This window comes from Trichechus manatus, unplaced genomic scaffold (genome assembly GCF_000243295.1).
Source record: "Trichechus manatus latirostris isolate Lorelei unplaced genomic scaffold, TriManLat1.0 scaffold00133, whole genome shotgun sequence".
NCBI lineage: Eukaryota > Metazoa > Chordata > Mammalia > Sirenia > Trichechidae > Trichechus > Trichechus manatus.
This window is the reverse complement of record NW_004444069.1, coordinates 5,324,428-5,347,569: the sequence shown is the minus strand read 5'-3', so window position 1 is coordinate 5,347,569 and position 23,142 is coordinate 5,324,428. Positions and strand designations below refer to the sequence as shown.

General features: G+C 45.6%; 1 protein-coding gene and 1 pseudogene across 1 annotated transcript in view; both read left to right on the top strand.

Moving 5' to 3' along the window:
- Positions 1-510: 510 nt before the first annotated feature.
- LOC101347366 (solute carrier family 2, facilitated glucose transporter member 5) overlaps positions 511-23,142 on the top strand; it is a 41,715-nt gene continuing 19,083 nt past the window's right edge. The window contains exons 1-5 of the mRNA XM_004385177.2: positions 511-566; positions 3,040-3,153; positions 11,632-11,722; positions 18,489-18,587; positions 19,112-19,272. Of these exons, the coding sequence (XP_004385234.1) occupies positions 11,690-11,722; positions 18,489-18,587; positions 19,112-19,272 (293 nt within the window). The 5' untranslated portion in view covers positions 511-566; positions 3,040-3,153; positions 11,632-11,689. The remainder of the gene's footprint in view (positions 567-3,039; positions 3,154-11,631; positions 11,723-18,488; positions 18,588-19,111; positions 19,273-23,142) is intronic.
- Positions 995-2,895, top strand: LOC101347619 (NEDD4-like E3 ubiquitin-protein ligase WWP1 pseudogene; annotated as a pseudogene).

The following is a 23,142-nucleotide window of genomic DNA, read 5'->3' as shown; positions in this document are numbered from 1 at the left end:
GGTCTCTTTCTGTGATCAAAGACAGTTGTCTACCCAGAGTAAGATGTCCCTGGGTGGTGCAAGCAGTTAACAGCTTGGCTGTTAACCCAAAGGTTGGAAGTTCGAGTCCACCAGAGGTTCCTTGAAAGAAAAGGCCTGGTGATCTCAGCTTCTGAAAAGTTAGCCATTGAAAACTCTGTCAAGCACAGTTCTCCTCTGATCCTCATGGGGTCACCATGAGTCAGAATCGACTTAATGACAACATTTTCTTTTTTAAAGCCAGGATAATGTGTAACTAACAGAAGCCACTTGGGTCCGTGAGGAGCCTCCTGACCCACTTGCCTTCATGCTTCCTATCCGTGATTGTCCAGTACCACACCCTTCTCATGAACATGCACTCTCTGATAGGCGAGGTCAAACTGTTCTTGCAAAGAGATAACATGGGCACCTTCTAATGTCTCTAAAGTTTACACACCAGGCGTGTCAGAGTGTGATTGGCAGCTTCCCTGCCTTGGGGGCATCTGATGGACTCGTGGATGACGCTCTAATGACCGCAGAGCACGAAACTGGCACATGGACCAAGAAAGGTAATTTCGGGAGCTCGGGGCGCAGCGCCGGTGACTCAGGCACGCGGTGCGCTCCCGAGGAGGGAGGCGTGGGGTGGCCTGGGGGTGGCGCGTGGCCGGGGTGGCGTAAGGGGAGGGTCGGGTATCAGCGAGCGCAGCGTGCGGGTTCCGAGTGGCTGCAGGCGGCCTGAGCTGCCAGGGCAGACGCCTGGGTAGCTGTTGGCGCAGCGCCTACTGTGAGATGGCGATCCTGGGCGCGGAAGGGTGAGGGCGGCCGCCGCAGGAGGAGGCGCCGCTGCCGTGGCCACCGGGAGCCGACCGCTTCGCGCCGCGTTTGTCTCCTCACTAGCCTATGTGCTCCTTGAAAGAAGGAATCGTGTCTTACTCTTCTTTGTATCCCCAGTGTCTGGCACAGTTCTTAGTACAAAGTTTAAGCTGAATTTTGGGACATGGCCACTGCTTCACCAAGGTCTGATGCTATAATAACCACAGTGGAAGGTTACAGTTACAAGTAACTGTTTCTAGTGCCAAATTAAAAAGAAAAAAACTGGTTTGGACCAGGAATATATACAGAAATAGACGTAGATGAAGAAATTAAGAAAACAGCAAAATCCAGTAGTTCTTCTAATCCAAAATGGGATGAACAGCTAACCGTAAATGTGACCCCACAGTCTACTTTGGAATTTCGAGTCTGGTGTCATCACACTTTAAAAGCAGATGCTATGTTAAGAACAGCAACAGTAGATTTGAAACAAGCTCTCTTAAAACATAATAGAAAATTGGAAAGAGTGAAAGAACAAAACTTTCCTTGGAAAAGAAGAATGGTATAGTGCAAACTGGTGAATTGACAGTTGTACTTGACGGATTGGTGGTTGAGCAAGAAAATCTAGCAAACTGCAGCTCGTCTGCAACCAATATACAGCAAAATGGTGATGCCTTACATGAAAACGGAGAGCCTTCAGCAAGGACAACTGCAAGGTTGGCTGTTGAAGGTACTAATGGAATAGATAATCATGTACCTACAAGCACTCTAGTCCAGAACTCATGCTGTTCGTATGTAGTTAATGGACACAACACATCTTCACCTCTGTCTCAGGCTGCTGCCAGACCCAAAAATACACCAGCTCCAAAACCGCTCACGTCTGAGCCTGCCAATGACACTGTTAATGGAGAGTCATCCTCATCTGCACCAACTGATAATACATCCGCCACGGGGACTGCAGTAGTATCTGAAGAAACAACCTTGTCTTCAAATTGCACTGGTACCACTGTCGAAGATCCTTCAGTTCAAGAAATATCGACTTCCTCAGAAAACAATGAATGTATTCCTTCTACCAGTGCAGCACTGGAATCAGAAGCCAGAAGTACATTAGACCCTGCCACCTCTAATTCAGGAAATAGTTCTGCTTTTGAAGCAGCCAAAATAAGACAGTCAGATGGGTGCGTAGAACCTTACAGCAACAGTCTGGAAATGCCAACACAGAACTTTGCCATCAGGGTGGGAACAGAGAAAAGATCCTCACGGTAGAACCTATTATGTGGATCATAACACCCAAACCACCACATGGGAGGGACCACAACCGTTACCTCCAGGTTGGGAAAGAAGAGTTGATGATTGTGGAAGAGTTGATCATGTGGATCATAACACCAGAACAACAACGTGGCAGCGGCCTACCATGGAATCTGTTGGAAACTTTGAGCAGCGGCGGTCTCAGTGGAACCAATTGCAGGGAGCTATGCAATAGTTCAGCCAATGACACCTCTATGCAGTTTCAACATTAGCTGCAGAAAGTGACCCATATGGGCCTTTGCCACCAGGCTTGGAAAAAAGAGTAGATTCAACGGACAGAGTTTACTTTGTGAATCATAACACAGAAACAACCCAGTGGGAAGATCCAAGAATGAAGAACCCCTACCAGCAGGCTGGGAAATTAGGTATACTCAAGAAGGCGTTAGGTACTTCGTTGATCATAACACAAGAACAACAACAGTCAAAGATCCTCGAAACAGAAAGTCATCTGTAACTAAAGGCGGTCCACAAATCGCTTATGAAAGCAGCTTTAGGTGGAAACTTGCTCACTTCCGTTATTTGTGCCAGGCTAATGCGCTACGCAGTCATGTGAAGATCAGTATGTCCCGGCAGACAAATCCTCTAGGAGGATTTGCTGAGCTCATGGGAAGTAATGGGCCTCAAAAATTTTGCATTGAAAAAGCTGGCAAAGACACCTGGTTACCAAGAAGCCACAAGTGTTTTAATCACTTGGATCTCCCACCATATAAGAGTTATGAACAACTAAAGGAAAAGCTGCTTTTTGCAATAGACGAGACAGAGGAATTTGGACAACAATGAATGTGGCTTCTTATCTTGGAGGAGCTCTTGCATTTAAATACCCCAGCCAAGAAAAATTGCACAGATAGTGTATATAAGCTGTTCATTCTGTACAGTGAATTTTCTGAACTTCTCAAAGTATAAATGTTTTCCGTTCTTCCACAGAAATATGCAAAACAATTCATCCTTCTCTACTTTATTTATTGTTGCCTTGAAGTGACTGACCAGGAAAAAGATCATCCTTAAATTTTGAAGCGAGCAAGACTTTATTAAAAAATAGTAAGTATATATCTATATAAGCATATATGATAGTGGCTCTAGTTTTATACAGCTCCGAGTGTATTAAACATGACAGCCATTGACTCAAAAAGATCTGGATTTGCTTTACCTCCTTTCTATTATCCAGGGGAAAAAGTGCAAATTGCTCTACGTTGTTCTCCCCTATGCAACTTCTCCTAAGGGTGTTTATTCGTATGGCTGTCCAGGAAGGTATTAAGGGCTTAGGCCAAATCATACTTTGAGTATATTAAGAAATGCTGCTGGCTTTTCTAAAGACAGGTTCTTGAACCTGTCAATTTGTTTTAAATAAATAACAGTAGTTGGAAATTTTCCCTCTTTGCTACATCAGTAATACAGTCAAAGTAATGAATGAAACCCTAACTTACATAGAAGTCATATATTAGAACTGATACCATTTAGTTTATTGTAGAGAGTAGAAATAATTCATTGAGCAGCACAGAGGTTTGTTTACATGTTACTTTGGGATGCTAGGTATTTCTGGAATTAAGAATCAGGCACTTCTGTAAAAAAAAAAAAAAAAGAAAGAAAGGTAATTTGGATCGGGCATGTTTTCTCCCTCCTCCTCTCTGCCCAGCCTGCACAGTTGGGTTCTGATGGCCAGGTGGCATGCCTTACAGGGCACAGAGTGGTCAGGGAGACCCTATGTGAACACCGGACATGGGAGGGCCTACGTCAATCAAGTGGACTGTCCCCCCCACCCCAACTTCCACACACACACACCTAGCTTCATGGGACCAGGAGCATTGCCTGTGCAAAACAAGGGCATATTTGGATCCACTCCAAAAAAACCAAACCAAACCCCTTAACATCCAGTCGATTCAGACTCATGGCAACCCCATGTGTTACAGAATAGAAACGCTCCACAGGGGTTTTCTAGGCTGCAGTCTTTATGGAAGCAGATCGCCAGGTCTTTCTCCCACGGAGCCAATGGGTGGGTTTGAAACTTTATGTTAGTTGTTGTTGGGTGCCGTGGAGTTGATTCTGACTAATAGTGACCCCATGTGACAGAGCAGAGCTGCACCATAGGGTTTTCTTGGCTGTAATCTTTACGGAAGCTGATTGCAGGTCTTTCTCCCACAGAGCTGCTGGGTGGGTTTGAACCACCAACCCTTCAGTTAGTAGCCGAGTGCCACCCAGGACTCCTTTAGGTTAGTAGTCAAGCGCAAACCATTTGTGCCACCCAGGGACCTTGAATCCACTCCAGGACCTATTAATTACTCCTTCCTTATCTACACCTGGAGTAGGGGTAACCTGGAGCTCTGTGCCCTCTCTTCCTGCCGCTCCCTCCAATCAAGCAACCCCACATACACACCCACCTTGGAAAACTCACCCTCATGTGTGCTCTCCGAGACACGTGCAGGCATTGCTGCTATGAGGCAATACACGTGATACCAAAGAACCTCACAGTTGGCCAGGTCACTCCTAAAAATAACAGGACTTAAGGGAAAAATCGGGCCAGACCAGACCACTTTGATCCTGTGCAGCTTTATAATCTGAACACTAACAAAAACACGCAGTCCTACTAAAAACAGTTGTCCAGGTAAGTCTCCACAGGCATCTGCACCCAGCGTTTCAGCAGCACAGGGGTTCGTGTTCTTTCCTAGACAAGGGTCATTAGGCCTGTCACTCCCAGTAGAGAGCAGTTTCATCAAAACTTAAAATCTGATTTAGGCTGTAATCATAATGCAATTTAATATATATATATATAATTATATATGTATATATGTGTGGGACCCTGGGTGTTACAAACAAGCGCTCGGCTGCTAACTGAAAGGTTGGCGATTTAAACCCAGCCAGAGACATCTTGGAAGAAAGGCCAGGCAATCTGCTTCTGAAAGGTCACAGCCATGAGAAAACCCTATGGAGCACAGTTCTACTCTGCAGACGTGGGGTCGCCATGAATTGGAATCAATGCCACAGCAACTGGTTGGTTGGTTGGTTAAATATGTATAATACATACATACGGTTAAAGGGCTACGGTGAGCTACGGCTGCTAACCAAAAGGTTGGCAGTTCGAGTCTACCAGCTGCTCCTAGGAAACCCTATGTGGCAGGTCTACTCTGTCCTGTAGGGTCACTATGAGTTGGAATTGACTCGACGGCAATGGGTGTATATATACATATATTTATGTGTATATATATATATAATATATAACAGACATACATATATACGTACATGTATTTTATATATATATACACACACACACACATATATACATATGGAGCCCTGGTGACATAATGGTTAAGAGCGATGGCTGCTAACCAAAAGGTCAGCAGTTCGAATCCACCATCCACCAGCTGCTCCTTGGAAACCCTATGGGGCAATTCTATTTTGTCATATAGAGTTGCTATGAGTTGGAATTGACTCGATGGCAACGGGTTTTTTTTTTTTCCTTTGGTTTATACACACACACACACACACACACACACACACACACACACACAAAGGAGCCCTGGTGTACAGTGATAAAGCGCTTGGCTGCTAACTGAAAGGTCAACGGTTCTAACCACCAGCTGCTCCGTGTGTGAAAGATGTGGCAGTGTGCTTCTGTAAATATTACAGCCTTGGAAACCCTATGGGGCAGTTCTACTCAGACCTATAGGGTTGTTATGAGTCAGAATCAACTCCACCGCAACAGGTTTGGTATATTGTCAAGTCGATATGTATAGTAAAACCTGCGAAAGTCGGAACCTGTCAGAGAAGGAAAACTCATATTTTCCACTAAAAACGAGTGATAGAAAAGTGGTAAGACTACATCTTGTCAAAGGCAGAAAACTTCGAGACCTGGAAAAACAAGGCAGTCCTGTCGAGTTCTGGCTCTCACAGGTCTCAGTGTGTATATATATATATGAATACTGAATTTACTGTAGGCTGCCAAAAGAACAAACAAATCAGTCTTAGAAGAAACAGAACCAGAATGCTTCTTAGAAGTGAGGATGTGAGACTTCAGCTCCACTGGTCATGAGGAAAGACCATTTGAGAGAGAAAGACATTATGTTTGGTACAGCAGAGTCACTGAAAACGAGAGAAACCCTCAATGAGATGGATTGTCCAATAGCCACAATGGACTCAAACATACCAATGATCGTGAAGATGGCGCAGGACTGGGCAACGTTTTGTTCTGTTCTACCCAATGTCACCGTGAGTTGTAGCTGACTCGACAGCAACTAACAACAACAATATATATAAATGTCTTTACATCTTCTTTAATTTTCCTTGAAACTCCATCAGTTAGCTTAAGGTTGTGGAAAGCAAAGTGCTTCTTGAACCCTCTCAACCAGCCCTATAGCGCATCTGCAGGATTTTTGACTTTTCTTTAAGGTCTTCATATGTTGCCAAGACTTGCTCTTTGACAGAATGCTTGCCCCTGACCATCTCAAACTGTTAGATTAACATGCTGGTAAGTGTGGTGCTTGAACAAACACAGCTTCTGTGTTATGTGGATTAAAAAAAACAAACGTTGCCGTTGAGTCCACTCCAACTCATAGTGACCCTATAGAACAGAGTAGAACAGGCCCATAGGGTTTCCAAGGGGCAGCTGGTGGATATGAACTGCCGACCTTACATTGATTGTATTCCCCTATTCACAAACTGTGTATGAGCTCATTCACGTTACAGAAGCATGTACTGAGGCTGAACAGACTGTCCACTTTGCACAACCAAGGGCTTTCAGTTAGAGTACCTTCCTGTTTTCTGACATAACAGGCTTCCAAGCGCGTGTTTAATGGGTATAGCAGTGAAAATTAGGTTCAGCTGCAAGTAACAGAAAGCAAGATAGAGAGTATTATTATTATCATATGAAGTCCAAAGCAGGCATTCCAGGGCTGGGATGGCACTCCACAGAGTAAGGGACCCAAGCTCTTTCTATCTTGTTGCTCTGTTCCACATGCCCTCAATTTCATGGTTCAAGCTGGTGGCATACACATTCCAGACAGCAGAATTGAGAAAGAGATTTAAAAAGAGAGCAAGGTTCCTGGAAGCTGCCGCATGGTACTTTTGCATTCATTGCATTAGACAGAACTTTGTCATATGTCCATATCAACTACAAGGGCAATGGGGAAATGTAGTCTTTATATCGGGCAGCCACAGGTCCTGACCAAAATTCTATTACTCTAGAAGAGGGACTGATCCAAGGGACATGAGGGTGGAGAGGGGGAGCCACTGCAGTCTCTGCAATAGAAGCTGTGGCAAAACTTAAAATTCCAGGGCATTCCAAGTGGAGGTGAGATCATCAGTGCCCTGAAGTCCTCATATAATTGTCTGGTCACAGAATAGCCCAGGGATTTGCTAGCTTGCTTTGTGGTGCTAATCCAACATGTTACATCCTGGTTAAAATTTCCTATATATATAAAAAAAAATTTTTTTTTAAATTCCGAACACCATTCATTTTCAGGAAGACAATTTTTACGTTGTGTTTTCTTATTACAATGGTAATACAGAAACTCTCAATCCCCATCCTATCAATCACCAAGTTTTGTCAATTTTACATCCTAAATCTCTCTCAAATGCATATACCTCTCTCATCTCTACCATCACGGTGGTCCAAGTCACCACCGTCTTTCACGTGGTCTACGGCAACAGACTTCTACCGATTTCCCTACATTGTTATCCTGTCTCCTAATCAGTTCTGCTCCCCCAGCATGAGTGAAATTTTAACACAAATCTGATCATTCTCCTGGACCCTTAATACCCTCCCTCTGCGCCTAGACCTCCTTGAGGTCCTTAACACAGTCTACAAGGCCCTACCTAGTCTGGTCCCTGCCCACCTCACCAGCCTCCTTCTGCCACTACTCTTCTGCTCTGCTTTGTGCTCTTCAGTCACACTGACCTTGCAATTCTTTGACAGCACCATACTATCTTCTAGCACAGGACCTTTGCACATACTGTTCCCTCTGTCTGGAAGGCTCTCTCCACTACCCCACCCCCATCTTGCCTAGTAAAGCTTTATTCATCCTTCCTTCCCATCTCAGCCCAAACTCACTTTTTCAGGGAGGCCTTCCCTGACCAACCACCCCCACTTCCCACCACCAACTTCAGAGCACTTTTATAGCTGTAAATACATTGATGTGATTATTTCACTAAACTGTTTCCCCAACTAGAATCTAAGCCCTGTGAGGGCAAGGCTCTTTTTGTACTCTGTTATATCTTCACTCTAGTACTTGTATTAGTGCAGTAAATACAAACATAAATATATGCCAGGATTATAAACACCCAGAAGAACCACATCCAGAAAAACCACTGTTTACAAATTCTAATGAGGAAGACCTAAGAAGAATTGAATTGACCTTTGAATTATGGTGTTGGCGAAGAATATTGAATATACCGTGGACTGCCAGCAGAATGAACAAATCTGTCTTGGAAGAAGTATAGCCAGGATGCTCCTTAGAAGTGAGGATGGCTAGACTTCGTCTCACATACTTTGGACGTATTATCAGGAGGGACCAGTCCCTGGAGAAGAACATCATGCTTGGTAAAGTAAAGGGTCAGCGAAAAAAAGCAAGACTCTCAATGAGATGGATTGACACAGTGGCTGCAACAATGGGCTCAAGGATAGCAACGATTGTGAGAATGGTGCAGGACCGGGCAATGTTTCCTTCTGTTGTACAGAGGGTCACTATGAGTCAGAAATGACTCGACAGCACCTAACAAGTTTTCTAAGGTCTAGCTGGGATCGATCCCCTACAATGCCATTGGGATCAAGGAATTGTACCTAACATTAATATTTACATTTTATGTTAGTAATATGATTTTGGAATTGAGATCTAGAAACCACATCCTCATACCACAATCCTTGGCAAATGCTTGTTTCCCACTTTCCGCTTTGGAAAATGGCCTAACGTGAGAGGTTAAAGAGGACAGAAGGCATGGCCCTCTGAAAAAGAGGAAAGTTGGCTTTAGGTCCTTTTTCTCTTCAGTGATGAATCAAACTATACGAGGGGTGAGGAACAGAAAGCCAGGGAGGCCACTGTCAGCACCCGGGTATGGCCCTGCAACTGTCCTTTTTCCCATTTAAAGGGATTCTTTGGCTCTCATATCAGAGCTGGTTTCAAAACACAATCCCGTTTTTGGTAAATATTGGTACATGTTCTCGCGACACGCCTCAACCTATCTGCAATTAGCTAAAACGTCGTTCACTTAGTGTTGATTTATTGCCATTTTAAACCCCAGGGAGAAAAGAAAAAGGCTTAAATTCGAAGGTTCCCTTCCTAGTCCATACAGGGCGGCAACGAGGGTGGGGCTGGGCGGGGCGAAGAGGATGACGCCGAGCGAAGGAGACTCGGCAGTGGGCATTGATCCCCAGTTTCCAGCTCTGAAGGGTAATAAATGAACACGGAGGTTCAGAAAACCAAAAAGAAGGTCCACCTGCAGTGTACGAGTCCAGGCCACTCACCTCACCAGGGGGCCCATTCCCAACAGTCCGAAGCTGGCTCCAAGCCCCCAAATCCCTGGAGCCCAAAGGACCCTGGACGGCCTAACGGCGGCCTGCGGCCAGAAGGCTGCTGTGCCCGGGGTCCCGAGGTCCCGAGGCGCAGAAGGATCCCGGCAGAGAGCGGAGAGGAACCAGGCAGGGACAGTCCCCCAGCCGTCGGGCCCATTCCCGACTGTCCCAGGCCAGCCCAGAGCTCCCAGGTGCCCTCGGGGCCCAGAGGCCGCGGATCGTCCTAACGGCGGCCTGAGGCTCCAGGCCCGGAGACCGCTGTGCCCGCGGCGGACTGTCAGGAGGCCCGGGCCAGAAGGGCGGATTCCGGGCACGGACAGAGCCTTCTGGGGCCAGTGGGTCCACCCGGACAGAGCAAGCCCGCTCCGACTCCATGTCTCAGCGGCCTTCGAGGGCACAGCCCCGATGCCGGCAGCACAGCGGCCATTATGGTAGCCTGCCGCCTAGCTGTCGCCCCGCTCCGCGCACTCGCCGCCCTCTGGGGCTGAGGTACCTTAAACGGCCCAGCGAGCGTTGATGGCGCCAGGGGGGTATGCCCGCGATACCCTGCGACCAGCAGGAAACTGGTACGCAGCCTCCGTCTCCCGGAGGAACCCCCTCCGGGCCCTGTGTGGCGGGCCACTGTCTTGCCCTCCAACTGGGGAAGTCGAGGCAGTGGCGGGGTGGGCGGTCCTTCAAAGACTCTCGGGGAGTGAAGTGGAAGATCTGGCCCAAAAAGCGGATCTCTTGATTCCACTGTGCTTACCATGACAGATGATAATGCAGACTTTTGACATTTTGTTTTGTTTGATTGCACCACCTCTCCCTTTCCCTTCACGGTTGATTTTTTTCCCCCTTCAGCTGATCTTTTCCCCCCAAAATGAAAATGCCTTTTCTTTGGAGAGTTTTTCAAAACTCTCTGAAATAATTGGAACCCTCTGGTCTTGCCCAACCTTAATTGGAAATCATTGTATGTATTAGGGCCGCAACACGGAAGAAAAAAGACGCTAAGTGAAGCTGGTGAGAGGAAATGGTCAGTTCTTCCTTGTGAACAGGGACCCCCGCTACACACACACACACAGACACACAGCGTCTGTCACACTGTCATCCTCACAGAGTCCCACACGGAAAAGCTCTGCTCATAATTCTCCAGTTTGCTGTTGATAACAAGAACAGTGCCCAACAATTAGTGGTATTCCATTAACTGTTTAAAGGTGATTGAGGGGATGGGATGACTAAATCAACTGGATTTGCGCCACAGCAAATAAAACAGGGAGTATGTCCTGTAAAGATGAAAGCCTGCGGGGCTTGTGGGACTTTGCTCTGGATTTTGGTGACTTGACCTGGCATGCTCTATGGCAGCTGAACATGTGCTGAGTACACGGGGCTGGCAGTGGCCTGGTCGTGGGGTGGACAGACCCAGACCAGCAGCTGTGACTCACTTTCCCTGCCCTGTCAATAAAGGGTTTTGAGGTATTTACTGCCTTGCCAATAATGATGAATACACAGAAAATAACGTCTCCAAGCCACGAAGGAAAATAAGGAACTCTCCAAAAAGTTTTTTTTTTTTTTTGCATTTTGGGCAAGTATAAAATTTTTGTATTTGGCCAAAAAGTCAGCTCCCCAGTAGAAGGACTTCGCTGCAGGCTTTCTGGCAGAGAGCACTTCTAAGAAGCCTGTAATGACCCAATCTGATCCCCTCGTAGTACCTGGTATGATGTAGGGTCAGTGACAGCTTTTGCTTTTCATGTGTTCGTGACAGAAATAACCCTTCCAGTCACTCCTCACAGGCATGACTGGTGGAGGCTTTAGCAGTGGGGCAATATCACAGACTGCCGCAGTCAGGAAGATGCTGTCCCTACAGTACCAGGGGCGCCTACTTGCTTGGCTAAACCCCAGTTAATTTAAAAGAAGTGAGAGGAACACAAACCTTTGGGCTCCTGAAAGGGTTATTCTGACTGAGACTGGCTGTAAAAATGCTACTGCTGATTACCCAGCAGGGCCAAAGTGCAGCCAGAATGTCTTCTCTTTCCATCTAGTGCATTTGTTATTCTGGCTCAAAGGAGGTGAACAGCACTCTGCACTTCCTGAGGAAAGATGGAGCAACAGGAGGAGACCAAGAAGAAAGGGGTAAGTTTGCTACCCAGGGAAGAAACCAAGAGCAGCTCCAGCTACTAAGGTCTGTTGAGTCTTCCTGGGGAGTCCCTGGGGGTTCATGGCATTGCTATAGGAGCTCTGTGCTGGGGAGGACCATTTTTTGGGTCCTGCCCCTTAGAGTCTACCCAGAAACTGGACTTTTACAAGGACTAGAGAAAAGGTTTAAGGAGCCCTGGTGACACAATGGTTAAGTGCTTGGCTGCTGACCAAAGGTTGGTGTTTTGAAACCATCCAGCTGCTCTGCAGGAGAAAGACCTGGCAACTTGCTCCCATAAAGATTACAGCCTAGAAAACCCTATGGGCAGTTCTACTTTGTCACATGGGGTCTCTATGAGTCAAAAATCGGCTTGACGGCACCTACCAACAACAACAGAGAAACAGTTTGGGTTAGGTGCTCTTTGAGAATCATTGTACTGGAACATACTTTAAAAGTACTTGTAACTGAATTGAAAAGACTCAAAGGGTTACTTTCTCCTAACTTCCTTAAGATAAGAACTTGAGGCAATGGAATTCTGAAACCAAATATGTCGATAACCAATCCTTACACATTGTGAGATGTTCTTATTTTGGCTACAGAACATATTGTGCACTAACATTTTAATTAACCTCTTCAATGAGTCACTCAGCTTTGTTATTAGGTGCTGCAGAGTCAATTCCGACTCATAGCGACCCTATGACAGAACGAAACACTGCCCTGTCCTGCGCCATCCTCACAATCATTGTTATGCTTGAACCCACTGTTGGAGCCACTGTATCAGTCCATCTCGTTAGGCGTTAGGGTCTTCCTCTTCTTCACTGACCCTCTGCTTTACCAAGTATGATGTCCTTCTTCAGGGACTGCTCCCTCCTGATAACATGCCCAAAGTCTATGAGACAAAGTCTTGCCATCCTCACTTGTAAGAAGCATTCTGGCTGTACTTCTGCCAGGATAAATCTGTTCTTCTGGCAGTCCATGGTATATTCAATATTCTTCACCAACACCATAATTCAAATGTGTCAGTTCTTTTGTCTTCCTTTTTCATTGTCCAGCTTTCACATAAATATGAGGCTATTGAAAACATCATGGCTTTGGTCAGGGGCACCTTAGTTACATCTTTGCTCTTTAACACTTTAAAAGGTCTTTTGCAGCAGATTTGCCCAATGCAATGTGTCGTTTGATTTCTTGACTACTGCTTCCGTGGGTGTTGACTGTGAATCCAAGTAAAATGAAATCCTTCATAACTTTGATATTTTCAGTACTTTCAATATTACTCAGATTAGGCTGCATGAAAAGAAGACCCAGAAAAGATGTTGCTAGTTGCATAAACCTCAGGACTTTAATTTACTCCACATCTGTAAAATCTGTGAGAGTTTCCCTGATTTTAGGTGATGAGGCTCCCTTTTTAGAGACAGAAGATTTTATTGTGGACACCCCCCATTCCTGCCCATCCTCAATGTAATTGTGCCTGTACCTTTAGAATCCCTAGATTGGGGAAAATGCATAATGAAGGAAAGCTATTATGAAATTATTAACCTTCTGAGGTCCCTGGATGGCGCAAATGGTTTGCTCTCAGGTACTAAAAGAAAGGTTGGCGGTTTGAACCCTCCCAGCGGCACAGTGGAAGAAAGGCCTGTCAATCTGCTTCCATAAAGATTACAGCCAAGAAAACCTTAAAGAATTGCTTCTTGGCCTTTTGGCTAAGATCAAGTGTAAAACCCTATGGAGCTCAATTCTACTTTACGACACATGGGGTCGCCATCAATTGGAATCCACTTGCCGGCACCCAGCAACGATTAAATCAGATAATGCATGTAAAGTACCTGGCACATGGAGAATCCCCCATAAATGTCATTATTTTTCTAGCATCCTTTAGAGCAGGGTTTCTGAACCTTGGCACTATAGACATTTGGGGCTGGATGATTCTTTGTTGTAGGGGCTGTCCTGTCTATTATAAGATGTTTAGCAGCATCCCTGGCCTCCCCGACTAGATACCAGTAGCACACACACCCCTAGTTGTGAGAACCAAATGTCCCCTAGAGGGCAGACTCCTATTCCCCACCCCTGCTCCCCACTTCATAAAGAAGCACTGCTTTAGAGTTTACTGAGTGCCTTCATGTGGATTATCTTGTTTGAAGCTCACAACTAAGAAAGTGTTAGACAAATCAAGTGTTATCCCCTCTATTTTATAGAAAAGGAACTGAGACACCGAGGACTGAAGTGTTGGATGGGGTCAGGGGAGGGTCTGCTCTCCTCTGTGCCTCCTGTTCAAAGAGAAACACACATCCCCTCCCCAGCCTTGCCTTCCACATGCGTACGGCTGCATAGGGAATGGAAATGTCCCCATGTGGTGCTCCCTGAAAACAAACATTTTGAAAGGAAATGATTAAAACGGTCACATGCAAAAGGTATGGGCTGACTGCGGCTACCTGCTTGTCCATTCTCCCTGCACCAGACAATGGAGAAAGATACTCAGCAACCACAGGAGATCGCCACCCTGCTCCCAGGCAGCCCAAAGGGCAGTGCTACTCCTCTAGAAGGCAGCCAGGGCACCAGCTGGGCTGTCTGAGAGGCATCACAACAAAACAGCCAGTAGTACTATGGTCAGGTATTGTAAGAATCTGAGAAAGCATTAAGTGAAGCGGCTGGTGGATTTGAACTGCCGGCCTTTTGGTTAGCAGCCAAGCTCTTGAGCACTGTGCCAGCAGGGCTCCCCACTAACACTCAGAATATGTCTTTTTTATTTTAGCCACCCTAGTGGGTAAGAAAGGAGCCTTGGGTGCACGGTGGTTAAAGCGCTCAGCTGCCAGCCGAAATGTTGGCAGTTCGAACCCACCAGCCGCTCCATGGGAGAAGGATGTGATACCCTGCTTCTGTAAAGATTTACAGCCTTGGAAACCCCATGGGGCAATTCTGCTCTGTCCTATAGGGTCGCTATGAGTCGGACTCTATGGCAACGGGTTTGTTTTTTGTTTGGTTAGTGAGTTAGAAGTGGTAGTTCATTGTGGATTTGACTTACATTTCCTGATGGGGTAGCAAGTCCATTGATGTTACTCCTAAATAGTCCTCCAAGCTGGCACTTCTTGCTCCTTGCCCAAGCCCCCATCCTCTCTCACTGCCCCTCTGCAGTAATCTCCTCACATCTGTTCTCCACTCAGCAGCTGGCGTGATCTCTTAAAAGTTCACATCTTTCCAGCCCACTGCTCGGCTACCAGAGCACATGGGCAGAACATCCCAGTGTGTCCGGTGGTGATTGCCCCTGCCTCAGCCTCCTCTCCCAGCACTCCAGCCTTCCTGGCCATGTTTCAGATGCGTGAAGATTTCACACTCCTTCCTGCCCCAGGCCTTCACACATGCTGTTCCCCTTGTCTGGACACCCTTCTTTCTTCCTCTTTCCTTCCTTCTTTAGGTCCCAGCTTAAATGTCACTTCCATGACTCCCCTTTTTAACTACTCCTGTATTTTTTCTTCATAGAACTTACCAGGGTTATAGTTTAATTATTAAGTTATCGTGTAATTTTTCTTAATGCCTGCCTTCCCCATTGGACCATAACCTCTTCACGGGCAGGGACTGCCTCCATTCAGTTCTCCAGAGTATACCATAGTGTCTGGAGTATTGTCAGCTGTCAATAAACCAAACCAAACCAGTTGCCGGTGAGTCAGTTTTGACTCCTGGTCACCCCCTCTGTATCAGAGTAGAACTGCTCCATAGGGTTTTCAATAGCTGATTTTTCAGAAGTAGATCACCAGGCCTTATGAGGCACCTCTGGGTAGACTCAAACCTACCACCTTTCAGTTAGCAGCCAAGCGAGTTAACCATTTGCACCACCCAGGGACTCCAGCTATCAATGAATATTTGCCCTTGTGATGCAGTGGTTAAGAGCTATGGCTGCCAACCAAAATGACAGCAGTTCAAATCCACCAGCCACTCCTTGGAAATGCTACGGGGCAGTTCTACTCTGATCGACTCGACGGCAATTTTTTTTTTTTTTAATAAATGAAGGCAGTTGGGACAGCAAGGTCAATAAACTAACCCAGAATGTCTGTGCTATTTCCACAGATGTTAAAACCTGACCTTTCTGGGGTCCATAGAATGTTCCCTGTGGCTCAAATTCAAAGAGGACACAAAGAATGGAGGTTGAATTGTGTGCTCTGTTCTTAGTGGTGCTACAGCCTGAGAGCTCTCTGATCATTTTTGCTGGGACCCACTTGGAGACCATAAAAGCAGTCAGGGGGCTGGTATCCCCTTCTGAGAGAACCCCCTCACCTTGTTCTCAGGGCACCAACCCCCACCCCGTGCTGTGCTGTGCTTGTTGAGTGTGCCACTGGCCAGAACTGCCACCCCTGACCCAAAGGACTTCAAACCTTTGGGCTTCATCAGAACTGAGAGAGTGGTCAGGGGATGCACTGTGAAGTCTGTTGCATTTATAGTTAATTGTCTTACTGGAAAGAGGGTATGAAGAGGAGAAATATTTATCAACACTGTTTAAAAGAAAAAAAAAAATCAAGCACTAGACCAGCTACAGAGAAAGGATCTTAGTTTTCTTCACCACTATATCCCCAGCACCTAGAACAGTGCCTGCCTGCTCACAGTAGGTGCTTAATATGTTAAATGAATGAGTGAATGCCTCTCTAGGGCACTTCAGATGGGATATGAGCTAAGTCTGCCATGTCCTACATCTCAGGGATGGTGTGTATGCATGCACACGTGTGCATGCCTGTGTGTATGTGTGCTTGTGAATGCATGTGTGCACACACCTTCTGCCTTTAGAAAATGCCGTGGAAACCGCCTTCCCTCCTGCTCACCATCACCCCCTCCTCACACTTCTCCTCACTGCAGCGCTGGCACCAGGAAAGGGTGTGGGTTGAGGAAAGACTCCAGCCAGAGCCTGCTGCTATGGCTAGAGTGCCTTGACAGAGGTTCACTTCTTACCAGAATCTTCCGGCTGAATTAACGATTTGTTACTCAAGGTGGTGGAAGGAAAAGAGTGCTGCAGGCAAACGAGAAGGGTTAAGTGTCACTGTGTTTTTCATTGCTTCTCTCTTGAAGAAGGCTCATTGTCCACCCTGCTCTGGGAAGTTAACTCTGTCCTCTCCGGCTGCCTGTTTCTCTCCCTCCTTGTCCTCTCTCCTCACTTAACTCTCTCAAGAAATCCTCATTAGATTTGGTGGGACAGTGTCCAGAGGGAGACATGAAGCCCTCAGCTCCCCACTGGAGGAGCCCAGAAGGGTTGAGCGTGGACATGGGTGTATCACACGTGAAAGAGGATGGAGGTCTTCAATAGAGAATGCAGAGAGCAGCGTCCTGTGCTCACCCCAATAGATTCAACTCCACAGCTTGACACTTTCATAATTAATCCTCGCAATAACTCTGTGCCCGAGTGATATAATCCTCCTTTTAAAGATGAGGATACCAAAGATCAGAGAAACTAAGCTAGAAATGGCAGTGGCCACATGCAAAATGAGACTGTACATTCCAAGAGCAAAGCTCTTTCCACTTTTATCTCTTTTTTCATGACTTCACTAATGAATTCCCTCTCGTCATTGCCTTAAATGAGTATTCAGTTTCCTCATGTGTTCAAGGGGGATATTACCACAGAATGTTCGGGTTTCAGAGTGCCCAGCAATCTATATTTAAATATAGCTTTAATTTATGTTTCTTCACTGCTCCTTCTGCCTGTTACAGCAGAAGTCCAGGGGCTAAAGGAAATTAATTGGTGGCCCTAAATAATTACATTTTCCCCATTTTTTTTTCTCTCTTTGATTTTTGGGAGGTTTGTGTGTGAGGCAGTGCTTGAGACATTTTGGCTGTGGTCAGCAAATGCAACCATATGGCAGGAATGTCACAGAAGCAATTCAAATGTTAGATGGAGCGTGGGAGTAGGTGACCTTTCAGGCTCTTTTGGACCCAGTGGTTCTCAACTGGGAGCATCCCTGCCCCATCCCAGGGGACATTTGGCAATGTCTAAAGACATTTTGGAGTAGCTGAATGGTGCAAATGGTTGGCTGCTAACTGAAAGATTGGAGGTTTGAACCAGGGCTTCAAACTCATTTGTTCTGGTTCGAATCCCTGCTGAGAATTTACATTTCTAACAAGTTCCAAGGCTATGCCAATGCTGCTGGTTAGAGACCAATTCTGAGAACCACTAGTACAGCAGTGGTTCTCAACATTTATTATACATAAGAATCAACTGGGGATGTTGTTAAACTGTAGATTGTGATTCAGTACATCTGGGATGGAAATGCAAATTCTCAGCAGCGGTTCGAACCAGAACGAACACGTTCAAAGCCCTGGTTTGAGTCTACCCAGAGGCACCTTGGAAGAAAGGCCTGGTGATCTACTTCTGAAAAATCAACCATTGGAAACCCTATGGAGCGCAGTTCTACTCTGACACACATGAGGGCACCATGAGTCGGAGTCAACTCAACAGCAACTGGTTGGTTAGAGACATTTTGGGTTGTCATAATTTGGGTGGATGTGCTACTGGCATCTAGAGGGTAGCGGCCAGGCATGCTTCAATGCCCAGGACAGCCTTCCACAACAAAGAATTACCCAACCCAAAATGTCTGTAGTCTCACAGTTAAGAAAGCCTGTCCTAACCCAAGGAAGGTAGAGGGTATGTGTCAAGATGGGAGCAGTTGAAAGACAGCAGATTTTCAGATTCTCTTATGTCTTTCTACAAGACTGGGGCCCTTTGAAGTAAAGTGGGTCACCCCTTGGGCCCCGGGACTGCTTCCTGACACAACCATAATCTCTCCACAGAGGCTGACGCTTCTACTGGCCCTGGCTACACTGATTGCTGCCTTTGGGTCGTCCTTCCAGTATGGGTACAACGTGTCTGTTGTCAACTCCCCTGCGGAGGTAGGTCTCTGAGATGGATGAGACGCAGCCCCTGAAGAAACAGGGAGGGTCCAGCCAGAGTGGGACTGTGTGCACAGTGAATGCACACAGTGGGTTCTCAAGCAAAGAGACAGGACGTACAGTGCAGACCCAAGGGAACTTGGTTCATTAGAATGAATCAGGTCCCCAGACCCTCAGCTTCTCATGGAGAACACTCATGGGCCAGACCCAGCTGGACACACATGGGCTGGTCTCAGAAGGGAGCTCAGATTTTCTGTGACCTCAAAACTTACAGATGGATCCAGAGGGGGCAGGGTCACCCAGCGGCTTCTGGTGTGAGAAATGTGCTGGGCGGTTTGCATGTCAGAGGCCTCGAAGCCCTCCCCCGTGGGGACCCACGACAGTGTCTTAACTCCATCTCCTCTGCTGAATCAGTTGGTATCTGTGTGCCCGGGCTGTCCCCGGGGGTGGCCTAACATCTTCCATTGTTCTTTCTCCAAGCCAGGCCAGATCATTTGGGTGTTCTGCTTTGTTTTGCTCTCCAGATCATGAAGCAGTTTTACAATGACACCTACTACAAAAGATACGGTGAATATGTTTCTGAGTCCTCCCTGACCTTGCTGTGGTCTGTCACTGTGTCCATGTTCCCCTTCGGAGGCTTCATCGGATCCCTCCTGGTCGGCCCCTTGGTGACTAGACTTGGCAGGTAAGGGAAGGTGAATTTTTGACTCCAAAAACTCATAGACCACATCAGGGTTTAAAACCTAGGCCTAAAACAGAAATCTTTATTGTAAGACTAGGGCACTAACCGCTGTGGTAATTGTTATTTTCTATGTGATCATGGAGCCCTGGTGGTGCAGTGGTTAAGATCTTGGCTGCTAACTAAAAGGTCGGCAGTTAGAATCCACCAGCTGCTCCTTGGAAACCCTATGGGGCTGTTCTACTCTCTCCTGTAGGATTGCTATGAGTTGGAATCAACTCAACAGCAACAGGTTAATGTGATCATAACAAGACCAGATGTCATGGATTGAATAGTGTCCCCCAAAAAATATGTGTCAACTTTGCTAGGCCGTGATTCCCAGTTTTACGTTGTTGTCCTCCATTTTGTGATCTGATGTAATTTTCCTTTGTGTTGTAAATCCTAATCTCTGCCTGTGGTTAATGAGGCAAGATTAGGTTATGTTAAAGAGGATTATGATGGGATGCAACACCTTTACTCAGGTCACAGCCCTGATCCGGTATAAGGGAAGTTTCCCTGGGGTATGGCCTGCATCACCTTTTATCTTACAAAAGATAAAAGGACAGAGAAGCAAGCAGAGGAATAGGGACCTCGTTACCACCAAGCAAGAAGAGCCAGCAGCGGAGCGCGTCCTTTTGACCAGGGGTCCCTGCACTGAGAAGCTCCTACACCAGAGGAAGGTTGATGACAAGGACCTTCCCCCAGAGCTGATAGAGAGAAGGCCTTCCCCTGGAGCTGGCACGCTGAATTTAGACTTCTGGCCTTCTAGACTGTGAGAGAATAAATTTCTGTTTGTTAAAGCCATCCACTTGTGGTATTTCTGTTATAGCAGCACTAGAAAACTAAGACACCAGACATGGACATAGTGTTTGGGGACTCAGCCAATGTCTGAGAGGTTAGAAGTCGGGATTAGTGGGGATCTCCAGGCTCTTGGATGGGTTCGTAACGAGCAGAGTTTGCTCATGAGGATCCAGGACTCTCGCTCACTGCTCTTTTGCCTGCTTGGTATTTTCCGTAACATAAACAAAAAGCAACTTCTCTCCTCTATTTTTCTGCCTTTAGAAGGATCAAACACCAAGATGACATGGTCAAGATGTCCGTCACAACCTAGATCACAACATAATGTTCTCTGCATCCTGAACTAGCACAAAGATCTCTTCTTTTACCTTAAAAACAAGTTGCCATTGAGTTGACTGCAACTCACGGTGACCCTGTGTGTGTGTCCGAGTAGATGTGCTCCACTGAGTTTTCAGTGGCTGATATTTCAGGATTAGATTGCCAGGACTTTCTCCCACTTCCGGGTGGACTTGAACTGCCAAACTTTTGGTTAGCAACAGAGTGCTTTAACTGTTTGTATCACCTAGGACTCCTCTTTTACCTTGGGATCAGGTAAAACGCAAAGTTTAGCCCAGATTCAGTGAAATACCTTTAAAGCTTTGAAATGGTTTGGATAAATGTCAGGTACTTCAGTGTGAGACAGTGTGGTCTTAGGGTATCTCTCATGGTGACATGAGTGTCCTGAATGCCAGGGGCAGAATTGACCCCAATTCTAGAAATATTGGATATTCTGTATTTGATTCCCAAACAAGTTTCCTCAAGATGTTGCACTCCCCTGTGTAAATTCATCAGAAATTAGAGAGCAACCTTGTTATACACAGTATTTTGGAGTCATCTCGTCCAATCTCGTCCCTTCACAGATGAGCCCACAGAGGCTGGGGGAGGGTAAGCCACTCATTCTCGGTCACAGGTCTACTTAGCTCAAGAGTCAAGACCAGAGCCCAGACTTTGGTTTCTTCTCCAGTATTTCTAAAAAAGGATCTTAGAATAGAAATATACAACCTCTATCCAGTTTGGTTGCCCAGTGGTTAACTGCCATGGCTGTTAACCAAAAGGTCGGCAGTTCAAATCCACCAGTCGCTCCTTGGAAACCCTATGGGGCAGGTCTACTCTGTCCTATAGGATCACTGAGTCGGAATCAACTCGACGGCAATAGGTTTGGTTTTTTGGTTTTCGGTTTGGTTTGGGATCTAAGATTCTAAGATCCTCACAGAAGGTTAGTGTTGAACTCACAATTCAAAAAGGGCTTCTCCAAAATAATTGAAAGCAGGTATACAAACAGAAACCTGTACACCAATGTTCATTGCAGCACTGTACACCATTGCAAAAAAAGTAGAAATAGCCTAAATGTCCATCAACAGATGAATGGATAAACAAAATGTGGTATATCCATACAATGGACTATAATTCAGCCATAAGGAGAAATGAAGTCCTGATTCATACTACAACATGGATGAACTTTGAAAAGATTATGCTAGGTGAAATAGACACAAAAGGACAAATATTGTATGCTCCCACTTACATGAAATACCTAGAATAGGCAAGTATGTAGACATCAGGGTTTATTGGTGGTTACCAGGGGTGAGCAGAAGGCAAGGGGAAGGGGGTACTCATTGCTTAGGGGACGCTGAGCTTCTGTTAAGGCTGATGGGGAAATTTGGAAACGGATAATGATGATGGTTGAACAACATGGTGAAGTAATTAATGTCACTGAATTGTACACGTGAAGAATGTTGAAATGGCACATGTTTTGTTACATATATATTTACCACAGTTATTAAATGGGGGGTGCGGCACTTCTCCCTGTGGGCCTCCATGGGGCTAACGAACTGACTTACTCAAGCCAGTTAGATCTGTAGGTAACTTCTCCTTGAGTGAAAGACTTGTCATTTGGGTCAGCAAATAGAGCCGGAAGTTGCCTATAAAACTGTCTACTTAAGAATGAGATAAATGCTGTGTAGTTGTTCGAGGTTTTTTTAAGGATTTGTAGGTACTCTTTGAATAACAGTAACAGCTGACACTTATTGATGAGTTCCTATGTGCCAGACATTAGCCTGAGTGCTTTTCATGTGCTGTCTCATTGAATTGTTACAAAAGCCACTGATGAAAGTATTATTAGCATCCTCATTTTAAAGATGGGAAAACGAGGCAAAGAGAGATGCTGTAACGTAACCATGACTATACAGCCAGGAGGTGGCCAGGACTCCAACCTGGGAAATTTTGCTTCTGAGTATGTGCTAGTAACACATACTGTACTGCCTTATATGGAACACATATCCTCACAACCTGTTGCTTTTTTGTTTTTTGTTTTGTAATCATACATATGTTGTTGTTGTTAGGTGCCATCTCATAGCGACCCTATGTACAACTGAACGAAACACTGCCCAATCCTGCGCCATCCTCACAATTGCTATGCTTGAGCCCATTGTTGCAGCCACTGGGTCAGTCCATCTTATTGAAGGTCTTCCTCTTTTTCACTGACCTTCTACTTTACCAAGCATGATGTCCTTCTCCAGGGACTGATCCCTCCTGATAACATGTCCAAAGTATGTGAGACCTAGTCTCACCATCCTTGCTTTAAGGAGCATTCTGGCTGTACTTCTTCCAAGACAGATTTGTTCTTTCAACCATACATATAGTGGCCTTTGTATGCAGTATTTTTTTTTTTTTTCATTTTCAAGTAGTTGAATTTAACTCTCATTTATGGCTTTTGTATTTTGTGTCTTAAGAAAGACTGGTGTCATAAGGATATTCTATACTTTAAAAAATAATTTTACAATTTTGTTCTTCCCAGATAGATCTGGAATTTTATTTTAAAATATGATGAGAGAGAGCTAATTTTATCTTATTTTTTCCATGTAGAAAGTCAGTTGCTCTCAAATTTATCTTAATTATTCATACTCCTTTACTCTTCCATTGAATTTTTAAATCAGTTTATCAAAACCCTCGAAAAAAGATTCTCATTGGAATTGCTTTGAACTTATAATTTGAGAACTACAT